Source organism: Pseudophryne corroboree, chromosome 9 (assembly GCF_028390025.1).
Source record: "Pseudophryne corroboree isolate aPseCor3 chromosome 9, aPseCor3.hap2, whole genome shotgun sequence".
Lineage (NCBI taxonomy): Eukaryota > Metazoa > Chordata > Amphibia > Anura > Myobatrachidae > Pseudophryne > Pseudophryne corroboree.
In genome coordinates this window covers 447,096,118-447,111,503 of record NC_086452.1, presented here as the reverse complement: position 1 = coordinate 447,111,503, position 15,386 = coordinate 447,096,118, and the positions used below count along the sequence as shown (strand labels likewise).

Sequence of the window (15,386 nt, the reverse complement as noted above, 5' to 3'; positions counted from 1 at the left end):
CCAGGGATCCACCTGTGAGCGAGCCCACTGATCGCTGAAATTCTTGAGGCGGCCCCCCACCGTACCTGGCTCCGCCTGTGGAGCCCCACCGTCATGCGGCGGACTTGGAAGAAGAAGCGGGGGAGGACTTTTGCTCCTGGGAACCTGCTGTTTGTTGCAGCCTTTTTCCCCTACCTCTGCCTCTGGACAGAAAAGACCCGCCTTTTCCACGCCTGTTTTTCTGGGTCCGAAAGGACTGAACCTGATAAAACGGCGCCTTCTTAGGCTGTGAGGGGACATGGGGTAAAAATGCTGACTTCCCAGACGTTGCTGTGGAAACTAGGTCCGAGAGACCATCCCCAAAAAATTCCTCACCCTTATATGGCAACACTTCCATGTGCCTTTTAGAATCTGCATCTCCTGTCCACTGGCGAGTCCATAAGCCTCTCCTAGCAGAAATGGACAATGCACTTACTTTAGATGCCAGTCGGCAGATTTCCCTCTGTGCATCTCTCATATATAAGACTGAGTCTTTTATATGGTCTATGGTTAACAGGATCGTGTCTCTGTCTAATGTGTCAATATTTTCTGACAGTTTATCTGACCACGCAGCGGCAGCACTGCACATCCAAGCTGACGCAATAGCTGGCCTAAGTATAATGCCTGAGTGTGTATATACAGACTTCAGGATAACTCCTGCTTTCTATCAGCAGGTTCCTTGAGGGCGGCCGTATCCGGAGACGGTAGTGCCACCTTTTTAGACCAACGTGTGAGCGCTTTATCCACCCTAGGAGGTGTTTCCCAACGTGACCTATCCTCTGGCGGGAAAGGGAACGCCATTAGTACCTTCTTAGGAATTACTAATTTTTTATCAGGGAAAGCCCACGCTTCTTCACACACTTCATTTAATTCATCTGATGGGGGAAAAACTACGGGTAGTTTTTTCTCCCTAAACATAATACCCTTTTTAGTGGTACCTGTATTTATATCAGAAATGTGTAACACCTCTTTCATTGCCTCAATCATGCAGTGAATGGCCTTAGTGGGCATCAGGTTAGACTCATCGTCGTCGACACTGGTGTCAGTATCAGTGTCGACATCTGGGTCTGCGGTCTGAGGTAGCGGGCGTTTTAGAGCCCCTGATGACCTGTGCGACGCCTGGACAGGCACGAGCTGAGAAGTCGGCTGTCCCACATTTGGCATGTCATCAAATTTCTTATGTAAGGAGTCTATACGTGCACTCATTTCTTTCCATAAGCTCAACCACTCAGGTGTCTGCCCCGCAGGGGGTGACATCCCTTCTAAAGGCATCTGCTCCGCCTCCACATCATTATCCTCATCAAACATGTCGACACAGCCGTACCGACACACCGCACACACACAAGGAATGCTCCAAATGAGGACAGGACCCACAAAAGCCCTTTGGGGGGACAGAGTGAGAGTATGCCAGCACACACCAGAGCGCTATATAATGCAGGGACTAACTGAGTTATGTCCCCTATAGCTGCTTTTTCTATATAATTTATACTGCGCCTAAATTTAGTGCCCCCCCTCTCTGTTTTTACCCTTTTCTGTAGTGTAGACTGCAGGGGAGAGCCAGGGAGCTTCCTTCCAGCGGATCTGTGAAGGAGAAATGGCGCCAGTGTGCTGTGGGAGATAGCTCCGCCCCTTTTCCGCGGACTATTCTCCCGCTTTTTTCTATATTCTGGCAGGGGTATTTTCCACATATATAGCCTCTGGGGCTATATATTGTGGTATTTTTGCCAGCCAAGGTGTTATTATTGCTTCTCAGGGCGCCCCCCCCCCCCAGCGCCCTGCACCCTCAGTGACCGGAGTGTGAAGTGTGTGTGAGGAGCAATGGCGCACAGCTGCAGTGCTGTGCGCTACCTTGGTGAAGACTGATGTCTTCTGCCGCCGATTTTCCGGACCTCTTCTTGCTTCTGGCTCTGTAAGGGGGACGGCGGCGCGGCTCCGGGACCGAACACCAAGGACTGGGCCTGCGGTCGATCCCTCTGGAGCTAATGGTGTCCAGTAGCCTAAGAAGCCCAATCCGGCTGCAAGCAGGCGAGTTCGCTTCTTCTCCCCTTAGTCCCTCGCTGCAGTGAGCCTGTTGCCAGCAGGTCTCACTGAAAATAAAAAACCTAAATCTATACTTTCTTTCTAAGGGCTCAGGAGAGCCCCTAGTGTGCTTCCAACCTCGGCCGGGCACAAAATCTAACTGAGGCTTGGAGGAGGGTCATAGTGGGAGGAGCCAGTGCACACCAGGTAGTCATAAATCTTTCTAGAGTGCCCAGCCTCCTTCGGAGCCCGCTATTCCCCATGGTCCTTACGGAGTTCCCAGCATCCACTAGGACGTCAGAGAAATGACAGTTAGGAGCCGATTGGTTGGTGCTTTATCACCTTCCACTTTATCACTTCACCGAGCTTAATAAATCTGCCCTAGAGTTGCTAAATTACAGTTAGCCCAATAAATTTAACTAAAGCACTGACTTCAGAACCAGACTGTAAATCTGAATGTTCCCAATTATGATATATGCTAGATAATAACTGATTGACCACATTACTTGTCAGTATTCTCAATTATCTATACCGTGACTCAGTTTTTTTATGTTTTGCAGCTTTCTGGATATAACAAAAGTTACATAACCACATTGCTGCATGACAGGCCCTTTATACAATACTTTCCTTCTTCAGCTAAATATTTGCTTGAATTTCTGACTGCTGCTCAGTTGGTCATCCACACAGCAAAGGATGAACAGAACGTAGGGCACTAAAGTAGTACTGTACTCGCATTCATGTATATTTAACTATAGCTTCCCATCCACTTTTTACCTTAATGGACAGACAGCTGCCAACAGAAGAAACACCCATACCACCACATATAAACACTACACACAAAGTACACACACACACACACACACACACACACCTCCACCACATATATATATATATATATATATATATATATATATACACACACACACACACACAGTACACACCCACCACCTCATATACACACACAAAGTACACACCTCCACCACCTCATATACACACACACACACACACACACACACACACACACACACACACACACACACACACACACACACACACACACACCATATACACACAGTACACTACACACACCCCCACCACCACATATATACACACACAGTACACACCCACCACCTCATATACACACACAAAGTACACACCTCCACCACCTCATATACATACACACTACACACACTCACCATATACACACAGTACACTACACACACCTAATGTACACACACACCCCCACCACCACATATATACACACACACAGTACACACCCACCACCACCACATATACACACACACACACACACACACACACACAGTACACACCCACCACCACACACACACACACACACACACACACACTATACAGAGTACACTACACACACCTAATGTACACACACACACCCCCCCCCACCACCACATATACACACACTACACACACCCACCCACCATATACACACACAGTACACTACACACACCTAATGTACACACACACACATTCAGTACACACACACACACCACACAAACTGTATACATACATTACTCAAGAAGCCATCACTACACTTGCCAGGCTTCCTGCAGCAGCAGCTCTCCGTGCAGTCTGGAGGGGCGGAGCTTGGGCCTGTGAGTGAGAGCAGGACCCCGGAGGAGAGACTGGAGAGGGAGGGTCGGCCAGCACACTCCCTGCACGGCTCCGTTACTTCTCTCAGGTGAGAGCGCTGGAGCCGGAGGAGGAGGGGGCATGGGAGAGAGGACGCTGCTGGCAGTCTGTGACAGGAAAAAGTTTTTTCCTGTCAATGCTGTCAGTTTGCTGTGGGTCTATTTTCAATGGGGGGCCTGGAGCTGCAGCTCCATCCGCCCCATTGTTAATCCGGCCCTGGGTGGGAGCATGAGCGGGCATGCACGCGGCATGACATCATCATGACACATCCCACAGGTTTACGTCAGTGATGCTGCACCATACAAATGAATGACAGTCAGACTGAGCGGAGGGGGTGGCGGGCGCAGTGGGCGGGAGGACAGAAATTAGCACACTTGGCGATCGCCGATACTGCAGCAGCAGCAGGTGTGTGAGAGGGGGTGACAGACATTAGGGGGTGCCCGCGCACGCCTATGTGTCCAGATATGCGAGACCCAAAAAAATGCAGTTTTCCTGCAAGGCACTTCCCGTTTGAGATGCGACTCGGACAGACCTGTTTGCCACTGCATTCTGAGATGCATACGTCATACCACATTTTATGTTTCGGACGCACGTGCAGCCTGCAGAAAAATGCGAGATGCGTCATAATATGCGCCCGTTCCTGCGGGTGCAAAATGAGTACTGAAAAACTCTGACAAATGAGGCGAGCGCCCCCTTTCATGGCAGAGCCCCGGTGGGCCTATAAGGGGTGGAATGCGGAGTGGCACATGTTCCCATACCGTGCTGGTCGTGACAGACCCATTTGGCACAGTATAGGTGGGCGAGGCGTGCCCCCCTTGTTAAATCTGGACTTATTTTTCGATTGCACGATCTTGCTCGATCTCGCCACTGGGGGGCGTAAACTGTGTTAGTTGCGACGAATTAAACAATTCACTATTAATGCCCTGTAAGCAGGAAACCCCCACGGGGGCCGCCGGGGGCACCTACAAGCTGTTCTCCGAGCACCCTTGCATTTTGGGACCCCCAGCCGGCAGGGGGGAGCGGCAAAGACGCCCCGAAACAGCAGCCCCCCAGCCATGGCTGCAGCGCAGGCATAGGGTGCACCTTTTATTTCCCGTCTGCTGCTGCCAGCCGGGGGTTCCCTCCCGGGAATTTCCACCGGCCTGCGAGGAGAAGCGCCTGGACTGCGGGAAGGGGAGGTCAGCGGGCCGGTGGGTGCCCTGGTGGACGGGGGGCGAGGCGGGGAAGGTGGCAGAAGAAACACAAGTTGCTGCAGAGAGGGAGTGAGGCAGCTGTGGTTCTCAACGTGGTCCGCTCGGCGAGTACAAGAGCGAGCGGTGCTGGCGCGGGAGGCTCATTCAGCGGCGAGCTGCAGCGGAGGACGGAGCGCAGCTACTGGGTGTAGGAGGCCGCAGCTGTACCGGAGCCACCAGCTATACCCGAGCCACCGAGCACAGGAGGTCCCCAATCATCGTAAGCTCAGCACCGCAGGCCGGGTACCATGTCCCTGGAGCTGGAGGAGAACGTCCCCACCACGGAGGAGGAGGATGACGACGATGATGAAGAGGAGGAAGACGACGCCCCCGCAGACAAGCGCACCTCCAGCCGCAGGGCCAAGGGGGCAGCAGCCTCCACCCCTGGGACCAAGAAGAAGAACAAGAAGAAGAAAAACCAGCCGGGCAGGTACAGCCAGCTGGTGGTGGACACCATCCGTAAGCTCGGGGAGCGCAACGGCTCGTCCCTGGCCAAGATCTACAGCGAGGCGAAGAAGGTGTCCTGGTTCGACCAGCAGAACGGCCGCACCTACCTGAAGTACTCCATCAAGGCGCTGGTGCAGAACGACACCCTGCTGCAGGTCAAGGGGGTCGGCGCCAACGGCTCCTTCCGACTCAACAAGAAGAAGCTGGAGGGGGGAGTCCCGGAGAAGAAGCCGGCCCCAGCCCCCAAGCCCGCGGCCAAGAAGGCGGCCAGCAGCACCCCCAAAAAGAGCCACAAGAAGGCGAAGGCCAAACCCAAGAAGGAGAAGGCCAAGAAGAGCAGCCCCAAGCCCGCGGCCAAGAGCCCCAAGAAGAAGAAGGCGGCGAGCGGGGGCAGCAAGAAGGTGAAGAAGTCGGCCAAGCCCAGTGTCCTCAAGGTGCCAAAGTCCAAGAAGGCGTGATGGGGCCCCAGCCTGGCCCTTAGGGGACGGTGATAACCAGCTATATGTTTGTGCAGCGATGTAATTGGGGTTAGGGGGGTGGGGAGGGGTCCTCTCCTGCTGCTGGGACCGTGGCTGAGCCCCCGGCAGCCTGACCAGGGAGTACTGCTTGCAGCGTTGTGCTACGGAGCTGGGGAGTGACTGTCGGGGATGCTCCATTCCGTTGGCAACTGCTTGCTACAATGTATCAGTCTCATAGAACTTTGAAACAATCCCCCGTGCTCTGATTGGCTGATACGCGTACGTCGCCCTGGCAACGGCGTCACGGGGCGTGACTTTCTGGCTGCTCTTTTGTATGAGTGGGAGGTGCAGCAAGAGCAGGGGGTACCAGTTACATATACAGTGGAATGTTAATGATGTGCGGTTGTTTTGTAACCTGCCTTTTGTATATTTTGTGTTGATGGCAGCTGCCTGTACATTCCTTATTTTGCACAATGGTCAATTTTTGTTATGTCATTCTTATTATGCTTTGGTTACTTTATGCTACATATAAATAAATGGGTTTACTTCCATATTAGTGATTGATTTGAAGGCAGGTTTATATATTGATCCAGCCCCCATACACATTTAAAGTGGGTTTCATAAAGAACTAACCTTATACTTATATATTTTTTAGTGCTCCGGTAAACATGTCAAATTAGTGTAATGTTAGGTGTATGAACATGTGTTTGTCAGATACTCTTGTACTGTAGGTCTTTGGTGTAATCTGTATTACAATTGTCAAAATATATATATATATATATATATATATATATATATATATATATATATATATATATATATATATTAGCAAAGAACATCCGGCACTCCAAAAACAATAAATAAATGCCAGGGTGCCCTCCTAATAGTAATATAGAGGAGATATCCTTCCCCACCTGTGGCTCAGGTGTTAGCAGCGAAGGAAATGAGGCGGCACTCCATGGACTTATGCAAAAAAGGTTATATGTATTTAAAACATAGTGACATCAAAGTTGCATCGTGTCAAACAAAAACAAGAAGCAGGTATCTTACGACGTTTCAAGGCATTGCAACACGTCACTGATGAGCCGCTCACGTGACTCACCCGGAAGTCCCGGACACAGACGCCGGGAACACCTCTCTCCTGTACTCCACACTACTTAACAGGTGAGTGTTTCTTTGTTTGGTTTGGTTCTTTTCTTTTTCACAGCACCAGGGTTTACTTACCTGAAGAAAAGGCTGCAATGCCTTGAAACGTTGTAAGATACCTGCTTCTTGTTTTTGTTTGACACGATGCAACTTTGATGTCACTATGTTTTAAATACATATAACCTTTTTTGCATAAGTCCATGGAGTGCCGCCTCATTTCCTTCGCTGCTAACACCTGAGCCACAGGTGGGGAAGGATATCTCCTCTATACATATCTATATAGCAGATGGGCTTCTGCCCACATTCCAAATGCTAGCCACCATCAGAGGATTTTATTTTACAGAATTTTGTTGCTTCTAAATCAACAAAGCGGGGACAAATGCAGGATTCCTTGGGGTAAAATTTACTAAAGCTTTAAAAATGGAAAGTGATGTTGCCTATAGCAATCAAATTCTGTGTAATTTTCTAGGATGCAAGAGGAATGATAGACATAATTTGGTTGCTATGTACATCACCACTTTTCATTTTTAGAAGCTTTAGTAGGGATGGCCATCGGTACATCCCCCGTTGATGGTTGCCGTCAATGGAGCAATTATCTGGAACCATTGATGGTTTTAAAATATGCTATAATCTACCATCGATGGCTCCTGGTATCGAATAGCCACGCATGGGCTGAAGAGGCTTTGCAAGCAATGGTTACCTCTGTGCATGCGTGGTGTAGCACCCCCGGTGGCTGGCTGCACACAGTCTCCCACTGAGTGATCGACAGTGGGTGGGGAGAGTGAGGACGGAGAGGGGCTGCTGATGTGCTGACTGATAGCAGCTGCTGTGCCTTCCCCCTCCGTTACTGTATCCTGGCAGCACTAGGCAGTAATGAGTATAGCCAGGAGGTGAGGGATGTCTGGCCAAGGCAGCATCTATCTACCTGACTCCTGGCGCAGTGCACAGTAAAAAATCAATTGCCATCGACCCCACCATTGATGGCGGAACACTATCTGATGATCCACCATCGATGAAGGATAATTATCATGTAACAAGCTAGTCTGCCCTAAAACACAGTGTATGTAATGCAGTACGTCGGACATATGTCGGCCCAAAGATGACACTAAGCCACTTACCAGATTCTCTCAGGTGGGATGATTGACCGCTCACAGGCACAGCAGACTATAGGGTATTTCTCTATCGTCCTAAGTGGATGCTGGGGTTCCTGAAAGGACCATGGGGAATAGCGGCTCCGCAGGAGACAGGGCACAAAAAAGTAAAGCTTTTACCAGATCAGGTGGTGTGCACTGGCTCCTCCCCCTATGACCCTCCTCCAGACTCCAGTTAGATTTTGTGCCCGAACGAGAAGGGTGCAATCTAGGTGGCTCTCCTAAAGAGCTGCTTAGAGAAAGTTTAGCTTAGGTTTTTTACTTTACAGTGAGTCCTGCTGGCAACAGGATCACTGCAACGAGGGACTTAGGGGAGAAGTAGTGAACTCACCTGCGTGCAGAGTGGATTTGCTGCTTGGCTACTGGACACTAGCTCCAGAGGGACGATCACAGGTACAGCCTGGATGGTCACCGGAGCCGCGCCGCCGGCCCCCTTGCAGACGCTGAAGAAGAGGTCCAAAATCGGCGGCTGAAGACTCCTGAGTCTTCATAAAGGTAGCGCACAGCACTGCAGCTGTGCGCCATTTTCCTCTCAGCACACTTCACACAACAGTCACTGAGGGTGCAGAGCGCTGGGGGGGGCGCTCTGAGAGGCAAATAAAAACCTTATTAGAGGCAAAAAATACCTCACATATAGCCCACAGAGGCTATATGGAGATATTTAACCCCTGCCTAACTTCAAAAATAGCGGGAGACGAGCCCGCCGAAAAAGGGGCGGGGCCTATCTCCTCAGCACACAGCGCCATTTTCTCTCACAGAAAAGCTGGAGAGAAGGCTCCCAGGCTCTCCCCTGCACTGCACTACAGAAACAGGGTTAAAACAGAGAGGGGGGGCACTGATTTTGGCGATATTGTATATATATAAAAGATGCTATAAGGGAGAAACACTTATATAAGGTTGTCCCTATATAATTATAGCGTTTTTGGTGTGTGCTGGCAGACTCTCCCTCTGTCTCCCCAAAGGGCTAGTGGGTCCTGTCCTCTGTCAGAGCATTCCCGGTGTGTGTGCTATGTGTCGGTACGTGTGTGTCGACATGTATGAGGACGATGTTGGTGAGGAGGCGGAGAAATTGCCTGTAATGGTGATGTCACTCTCTAGGGAGTCGACACCGGAATGGATGGCTTATTTAGAGAATTACGTGAGAATGTCAACACGCTGCAAGGTCGGTTGACGACATGAGACGGCCGACAATCTATTAGGACCGGTCCAGGCGTCTCAGAAACACCGTCAGGGGTTTTAAAAACGCCCATTTACCTCAGTCGGTCGACACAGACACGGACACTGAATACAGTGTCGACGGTGAATAAACAAACGTATTTCTCATTAGGGCCACACGTTAAGGGCAATGAAGGAGGTGTTACGTGTTTCTGATACTACAAGTACCACAAGAAAGGGTATTATGTGGGAGTGAAAAAACTACCTGTAGTTTTTCCTGAATCAGATAAAATAAAATGAAGTGTGTGAGGATGCGTAGGGTTACCCCGATAGCAAATATTGGCGTTATACCCTTTCCCGCCAGAAATTAGGGTACGTTGGGAAACACCCCTTAGGGTGATAAGGCGCTCACACGCTTATCAAGTGGCGTTACCGTCTCCAGATACGGCCGCCCTCAAGGAGCCAGCTGATAGGAAGCTGGAAAAATATCCTAAAAAGTATATACACACATACGGTGGTTATACTGCGACCAGCGATCGCCATCAGCCTGGAGATGCAGTGCTGGGTTGGCTTGGTCGGATTCCCTGACTGAAAATATTTTATTCATGTAGAGCATTTAATAGGATGCATTCTATATATATGTATGTGAGATGCACAGAGGGATATTTGCTCTCTGGCATCAAGATAAGTGCGTTGTCCATATCTCCCAGAAGATGTCAGGGACACGACAGTGGTCAGGTGATACAGATCCCATACGGCAGATGGAAGTATTGCTGTATAAAGGGAAGGAGTTATTTGGGGGTCGGTCCATCGGACCTGGGGACCACAGCAACAGCTGGGAAATCCAACCTTTTTTACCCCAAGTTACATCTCAGCTAAAAAAGACACCGTCTTTTCAGCCTCAATCTTTCCTTTCCCATGAGGGCATGCAGGCAAAAGGCCAGTCATATCTGCCCAGACATAGAGGTAAGGGAAGTAGACTGCAGCAGGCAGCCCTTTCCCAGGAAAAGAAGCCCTCCACCGCGTCTGCCAAGTCCTCAGCATGACGCTGGGGCCGTGCAAGCGGACTCAAGGTGGGGGGGTAGTCTCAAGAGTCTCAGGGCGCAGTGGGATCACTCGCAAGTTGACCCCTAGATCGTACGAGTATTATCCCAGGGGTAAAGATTGGAGAGTCGAGACATCTTCTCCTCGCAGGTTCCTGAAGTCTGCTTTACCAACGGCTCCCTCCGACAGGGAGGCAGCATTGGAAACAATTCACAAGCTGTATATCCAGCAGGTGATAATCAAAGTACCCCTCCTACGACAAGGAAAAGGGTATTATTTTTCCACACTATATGGTGGTACTGAAGCCAGACGGCTTGGTGACACATAGTCTAAATCTAAAATGTTTTGAACACTTACATAAAAGGTTCAAATCGAGATAAAGTCACTCAGAGCAGTGATAGCGAACCGGAAAAAAGGGGACTATATGGTGTCCCTGGACATCAAGGATTACCTCCATGTCCAAATTTTGTCCTTCTCATCAAGGGTACCTCTGGTTCGTGGTACAGAACTGTCAATATCAGTTTCAGACGATGCCGTTTGAATTATCCACGGCACCCCGGGCCTTTTTACCAAGGTAATGGCCGAAAAGATGTTTCTTCAAAGAAAAAAGGCATCTAAATTATCCCTTACTTGCACGACCTAAAAAGGGCAAGTTCCAGAGAACAGTTGGAGGTCGGAAGAGCACTATCTAAAGTAGTTCTTCGACGGCACGACTGGATTCTAAATATTCCAAGAATCGCAGCTGTTTTCCGACGATACGTCTGCTGTTCCTAGGGATGATTCTGGACACGGTTCAGAAAAAGGTTTTTCTTCCCGAGGAAAAAGCCAAGGAGTTATCCGACCTGTCAGGAACCTCCTAAAACCAGGAAAGGTGTCTGTACATCAATGCACAAGAGTCCTGGGAAAAATGGTGGCTTTTTACGAAGCAATTCCATTCGGCAGATTCCATGCAAGAATTTTCCAAAGGGATCTGTTGGACAAATGGTCAGGGTCGCATCCTCAGATGCACCTGCGAATAACCCTGTCGCCAAGGACAAGGGTATATCTTCTGTGGTGGTTGCAAAAGGCTCATCTATTGGAGGGCCGCAGATTCGGCATACAGGATTTGATCCTGGTGACCACGGACGCCAGCCTGAGAGGCTGGGGAGCAGTCACACAAGGAAGAAACTTCCAGGGGGTATGGACGAACCTGGAAAAGTCTCTTCACATAAACATTCTGGTACTAAGAGCAATCTAAAATGCTCTAAGCCAGGCGGAACCACTCCTGCAAGGAAAACCGGTGTTGATTCAGTCGGACAACATCACGGCGGTCGCCCATGTAAACAGACAGGGCGGCACAAGAAGCAGGAGTGCAATGGCAGAAGCTGCCAAGATTCTTCGCTGGGCGGAAAATCACGTAATAGCACTGTCAGCAGTGTTCTTCCCGGGCGTGGACAACTGGGAAGCAGACTTCCTCAGCAGACACGATATTCACCCGGGAGAGTGGGGTCTTCATCCAGAAGTCTTCCACATGCTAATAAACTGTTGGGAAAGACCAATGGTAGACATGATGGCGTCTTGCCTCAACAAGAAACTGGACAAGTATTGCGCCAGGTCAAGAGATCCACAGGCAATAGCTGTGGACGCACTGGTAACACCTTGGGTGTACAAATCAGTATATGTGTTTCCTCCTCTGCCTCTCATACCAAAGGTATTGAAGATTATACGGTGAAGAGGAGTAAGAACAATACTAGTGGCTCCGGATTGGCCAAGAAGGACTTGGTACCCGGAACTTCAAGAGTTGGTCACGGACGACCCGTGCCCTCTACTTCTGAGAAGGGACCTGCTACAACAGGGTCCCTGTCTCTTTCAAGACTTACCGCGGCTGCGTTTGACGGCATGGCGGTTGAACGCCAGATCCTAAAAGGGAAAGGCATTCCAGAAGAAGTCATTCCTACCTTGATTAAGGCAAGGAAGGAAGTCACCGCGAAACATTATCACCGCATTTGGCGAAAATATGTCGCGTGGTGCGAGGATCGGAGTGTTCCGACGGAGGAATTTCAACTGGGTCGTTTCCTACATTTCCTACAATCAGGATTGTCTATGGGTCTCAAATTGAGATCTATTAAGGTTCAAATTTCGGCCCTGTCAATATTCTTCCAAAAAGAATTGGCCTCAGTTCCTGAGGTACAGACTTTTGTTAAAGGAGTACTGCATATACAGCCTCCTGTGTTGCCTCCGGTGGCACCGTGGGATCTAAATGTAGTTTTAGATTTCCTCAAATCCCATTGGTTTGAACCATTGAAAAAGGTGGATTTTAAATATCTCACATGGAAAGTGACTATGTTACTGGCCCTGGCTTCCGCCAGGAGAGTATCTGAATTGGCGGCTTTATCTTATAAAAGCCCTTATCTAATCTTCCATTCGGATAGGGCAGAACTGAGGACTCGTCCGCATTTTCTCCCTAAGGTGGTATCAGCGTTTCACCTGAACCAACCTATTGTGGTGCCTGCGGCCACTGGCGACTTGGAGGACTCCAAGTTGTTGGACGTTGTCAGAGCCTTAAAAATATACATTTCAAGGACGGCTGAAGTCAGAAAATCTGACTCGCTGTTGATACTATATGCACCCAACAAGTTGGGTGCCCCTGCTTCTAAGCAGACGATTGCTCGTTGGATTTGTAACACAATTCAACTTGCTCATTCTGTGGCAGGCCTGCCACAGCCTAAATCTGTTAAGGCCCATTCCACAAGGAAGGTGGGCTCATCTTGGGCGGCTGCCCGAGGGGTCTCGGCATTACAATTCTGCCGAGCAGCTACGTGGTCGGGGGAAAACACGTTTGTAAAATTCTACAAATTTGATACCCTGGCAAAAGAGGACTTGGAATTCTCTCATTCGGTGCTGCAGAGTCATCCGCACTCTCCCGCCCATTTGGGAGCTTTGGTATAATCCCCATGGTCCTTTCAGGAACCCCAGCATCCACTTAGGACGATAGAGAAAATAAGAATTTACTTACCGATAATTCTATTTCTCGGAGTCCGTAGTGGATGCTGGGCGCCCATCCCAAGTGCGGATTATCTGCAATACTGTACATAGTTATTGTTAACAAATTCGGGTTATATTGTTAAGGAGCCATCTTTAAGAGGCTCTTTCTGTTATCATACTGTTAACTGGGTTTAGATCACAAGTTGTACGGTGTGATTGGTGTGGCTGGTATGAGTCTTACCCGGGATTCAAATTGCCTCCCTTATTGTGTACGCTCGTCCGGGCACAGTACCTAACTGGAGTCTGGAGGAGGGTCATAGGGGGAGGAGCCAGTGCACACCACCTGATCTGGTAAAAGCTTTACTTTTTTGTGCCCTGTCTCCTGCGGAGCCGCTATTCCCCATGGTCCTTTCAGGAACCCCAGCATCCACTACGGACTCCGAGAAATAGAATTATCGGTAAGTAAATTCTTATTATTTACTATGTGCTTGGTGGGATTTAAATGGGCAGTGATAGTAAATGTAAAACTCTCCCTAGTGTAGAACACCTGACGAGCAGCAGCTCTAAAAAGCCAACGCTTATACGGGTCGCACCTGGGAGCCTGACACGGGTGCCTCCTGACTGCGACATGTCTCAGGCCCCTCGCTATCACTGTTTCCAACCCTGCATATTACTGGGTTGGTGACGTCAACGGTGGGGCGTCGCTTAGCAATCACATGATCTCCAAGCGCCGCCTGTCCACACTGACTGAATGGGTAACCAGTCGCATTGACCAGGCTTCCCGTTTACACAGCACAGTGAGCCATGTTGAACACACGTTCAAGCCTGCTTGCTTCCCGAACTGGAATACCAGCTCGCTCGACCCGGATTATTCCAACTGGGCCCTTTTACACCGCACAGTAACACGGGTTATGCTCTCATGTACAATAACCCATGTTCAAAGCTGGCGGTGTATAAGTGGTATCCGTAAATATACCTCTGTATGTGCGTATGAGAGTCCGTGCACTGGAGAACGTGCCGCACGCAGTACTGACCCATGACTTTCATCTGCCAAAAAGCACTAGAAATATAACATTCACTTGTATAACGGTGCAGCTGAGCTTTGTGGTGGGTACATTGCTAGCAACGCGTGATGTCACTAAGTTGTGGGGACCTTTGTTCCTGTGATTTACACTGAACTGATCAGTGAATACAAGAGAACGGGGGGATAAGCTGAAGGGAATGAAGCCCAGTGATGTCACTAGTTGCTAACGAATGGGCTGCATTATAGTGACACTTGGTCCAGCCTACAAATGTGCTTCCAATCACTGTGTGCAGGCAGGATACATGATGAACCTGCACAGTAAGTAAAATACTATTTCTACATCTGTGTAACATATCCTCCGTATCCACTATAGATTATAATATGAATTACAGTCATCTGTGCAACTTTCCTTCCAGCATTTCAATGGATTTGTCAGAATAACAACTCTCCCCAGGGGTCCGGTCAAAATATCAATGCAGGAATGCGGTGCCGGCTTACTGACACCCGGGATCCCGATTGTCCCACTGCCGTTCCGCGGGTAAGCCTCAGGGGGGAAGGGGGGGGGGGGGGAGTGTTAGGTTTAGGCTCCGGGGAGAGGGTTAGACTAGAAAGGGGGGGTTAGGTTTAGGCATCCCTGGAGAGGGGGAGAGTTAGACTGCGGAGGATGGTGGGTTAGGTTTAGGCTGTGAGAATGGGAGGGTTAGGGGGCCATTGGGGAAGGTAATTATACTTCCTGTCACGATTCACACGGTATTCTGACTGCCAGCATTGCGAACCCAACCCCTTTCCCCATGGTAAAAATAATTATTTCTCTGACGTCCTAAGTGGATGCTGGGACTCCGTAAGGACCATGGGGATTAGCGGCTCCGCAGGAGACTGGGCACAACTAAGAAAGCTTTAGGACTACCTGGTGTGCACTGGCTCCTCCCACTAAGACCCTCCTCCAGACCTCAGTTAGATTCTTGTGTCCGGCTGAGCTGGATGCACACTAGGGGCTCTCCTGAGCTCCTAGAAAGAAAGTATATTTTAGGTTTTTTATTTTACAGTGAGATCTGCTGGCAAC

At 49.6% G+C, this 15,386-nt stretch overlaps 1 protein-coding gene across 1 annotated transcript; it reads left to right on the top strand.

Moving 5' to 3' along the window:
- Window positions 1-4,928: 4,928 nt before the first annotated feature.
- On the top strand, window positions 4,929-6,390 carry LOC134958502 (histone H1.10-like). The gene has a single exon (XM_063941162.1). It carries the CDS (start codon window positions 5,183-5,185, stop codon window positions 5,837-5,839), a length of 657 nt encoding a protein of 218 aa, XP_063797232.1. The 5' UTR covers window positions 4,929-5,182; the 3' UTR covers window positions 5,840-6,390.
- Window positions 6,391-15,386: the final 8,996 nt, after the last annotated feature.

Bases quoted from the DNA above. Each gene is read 5' to 3' on its own strand.
- LOC134958502 (XM_063941162.1), top strand. From the start codon at position 5,183: ATGTCCCTGGAGCTGGAGGAGAACGTCCCCACCACGGAGGAGGAGGAT.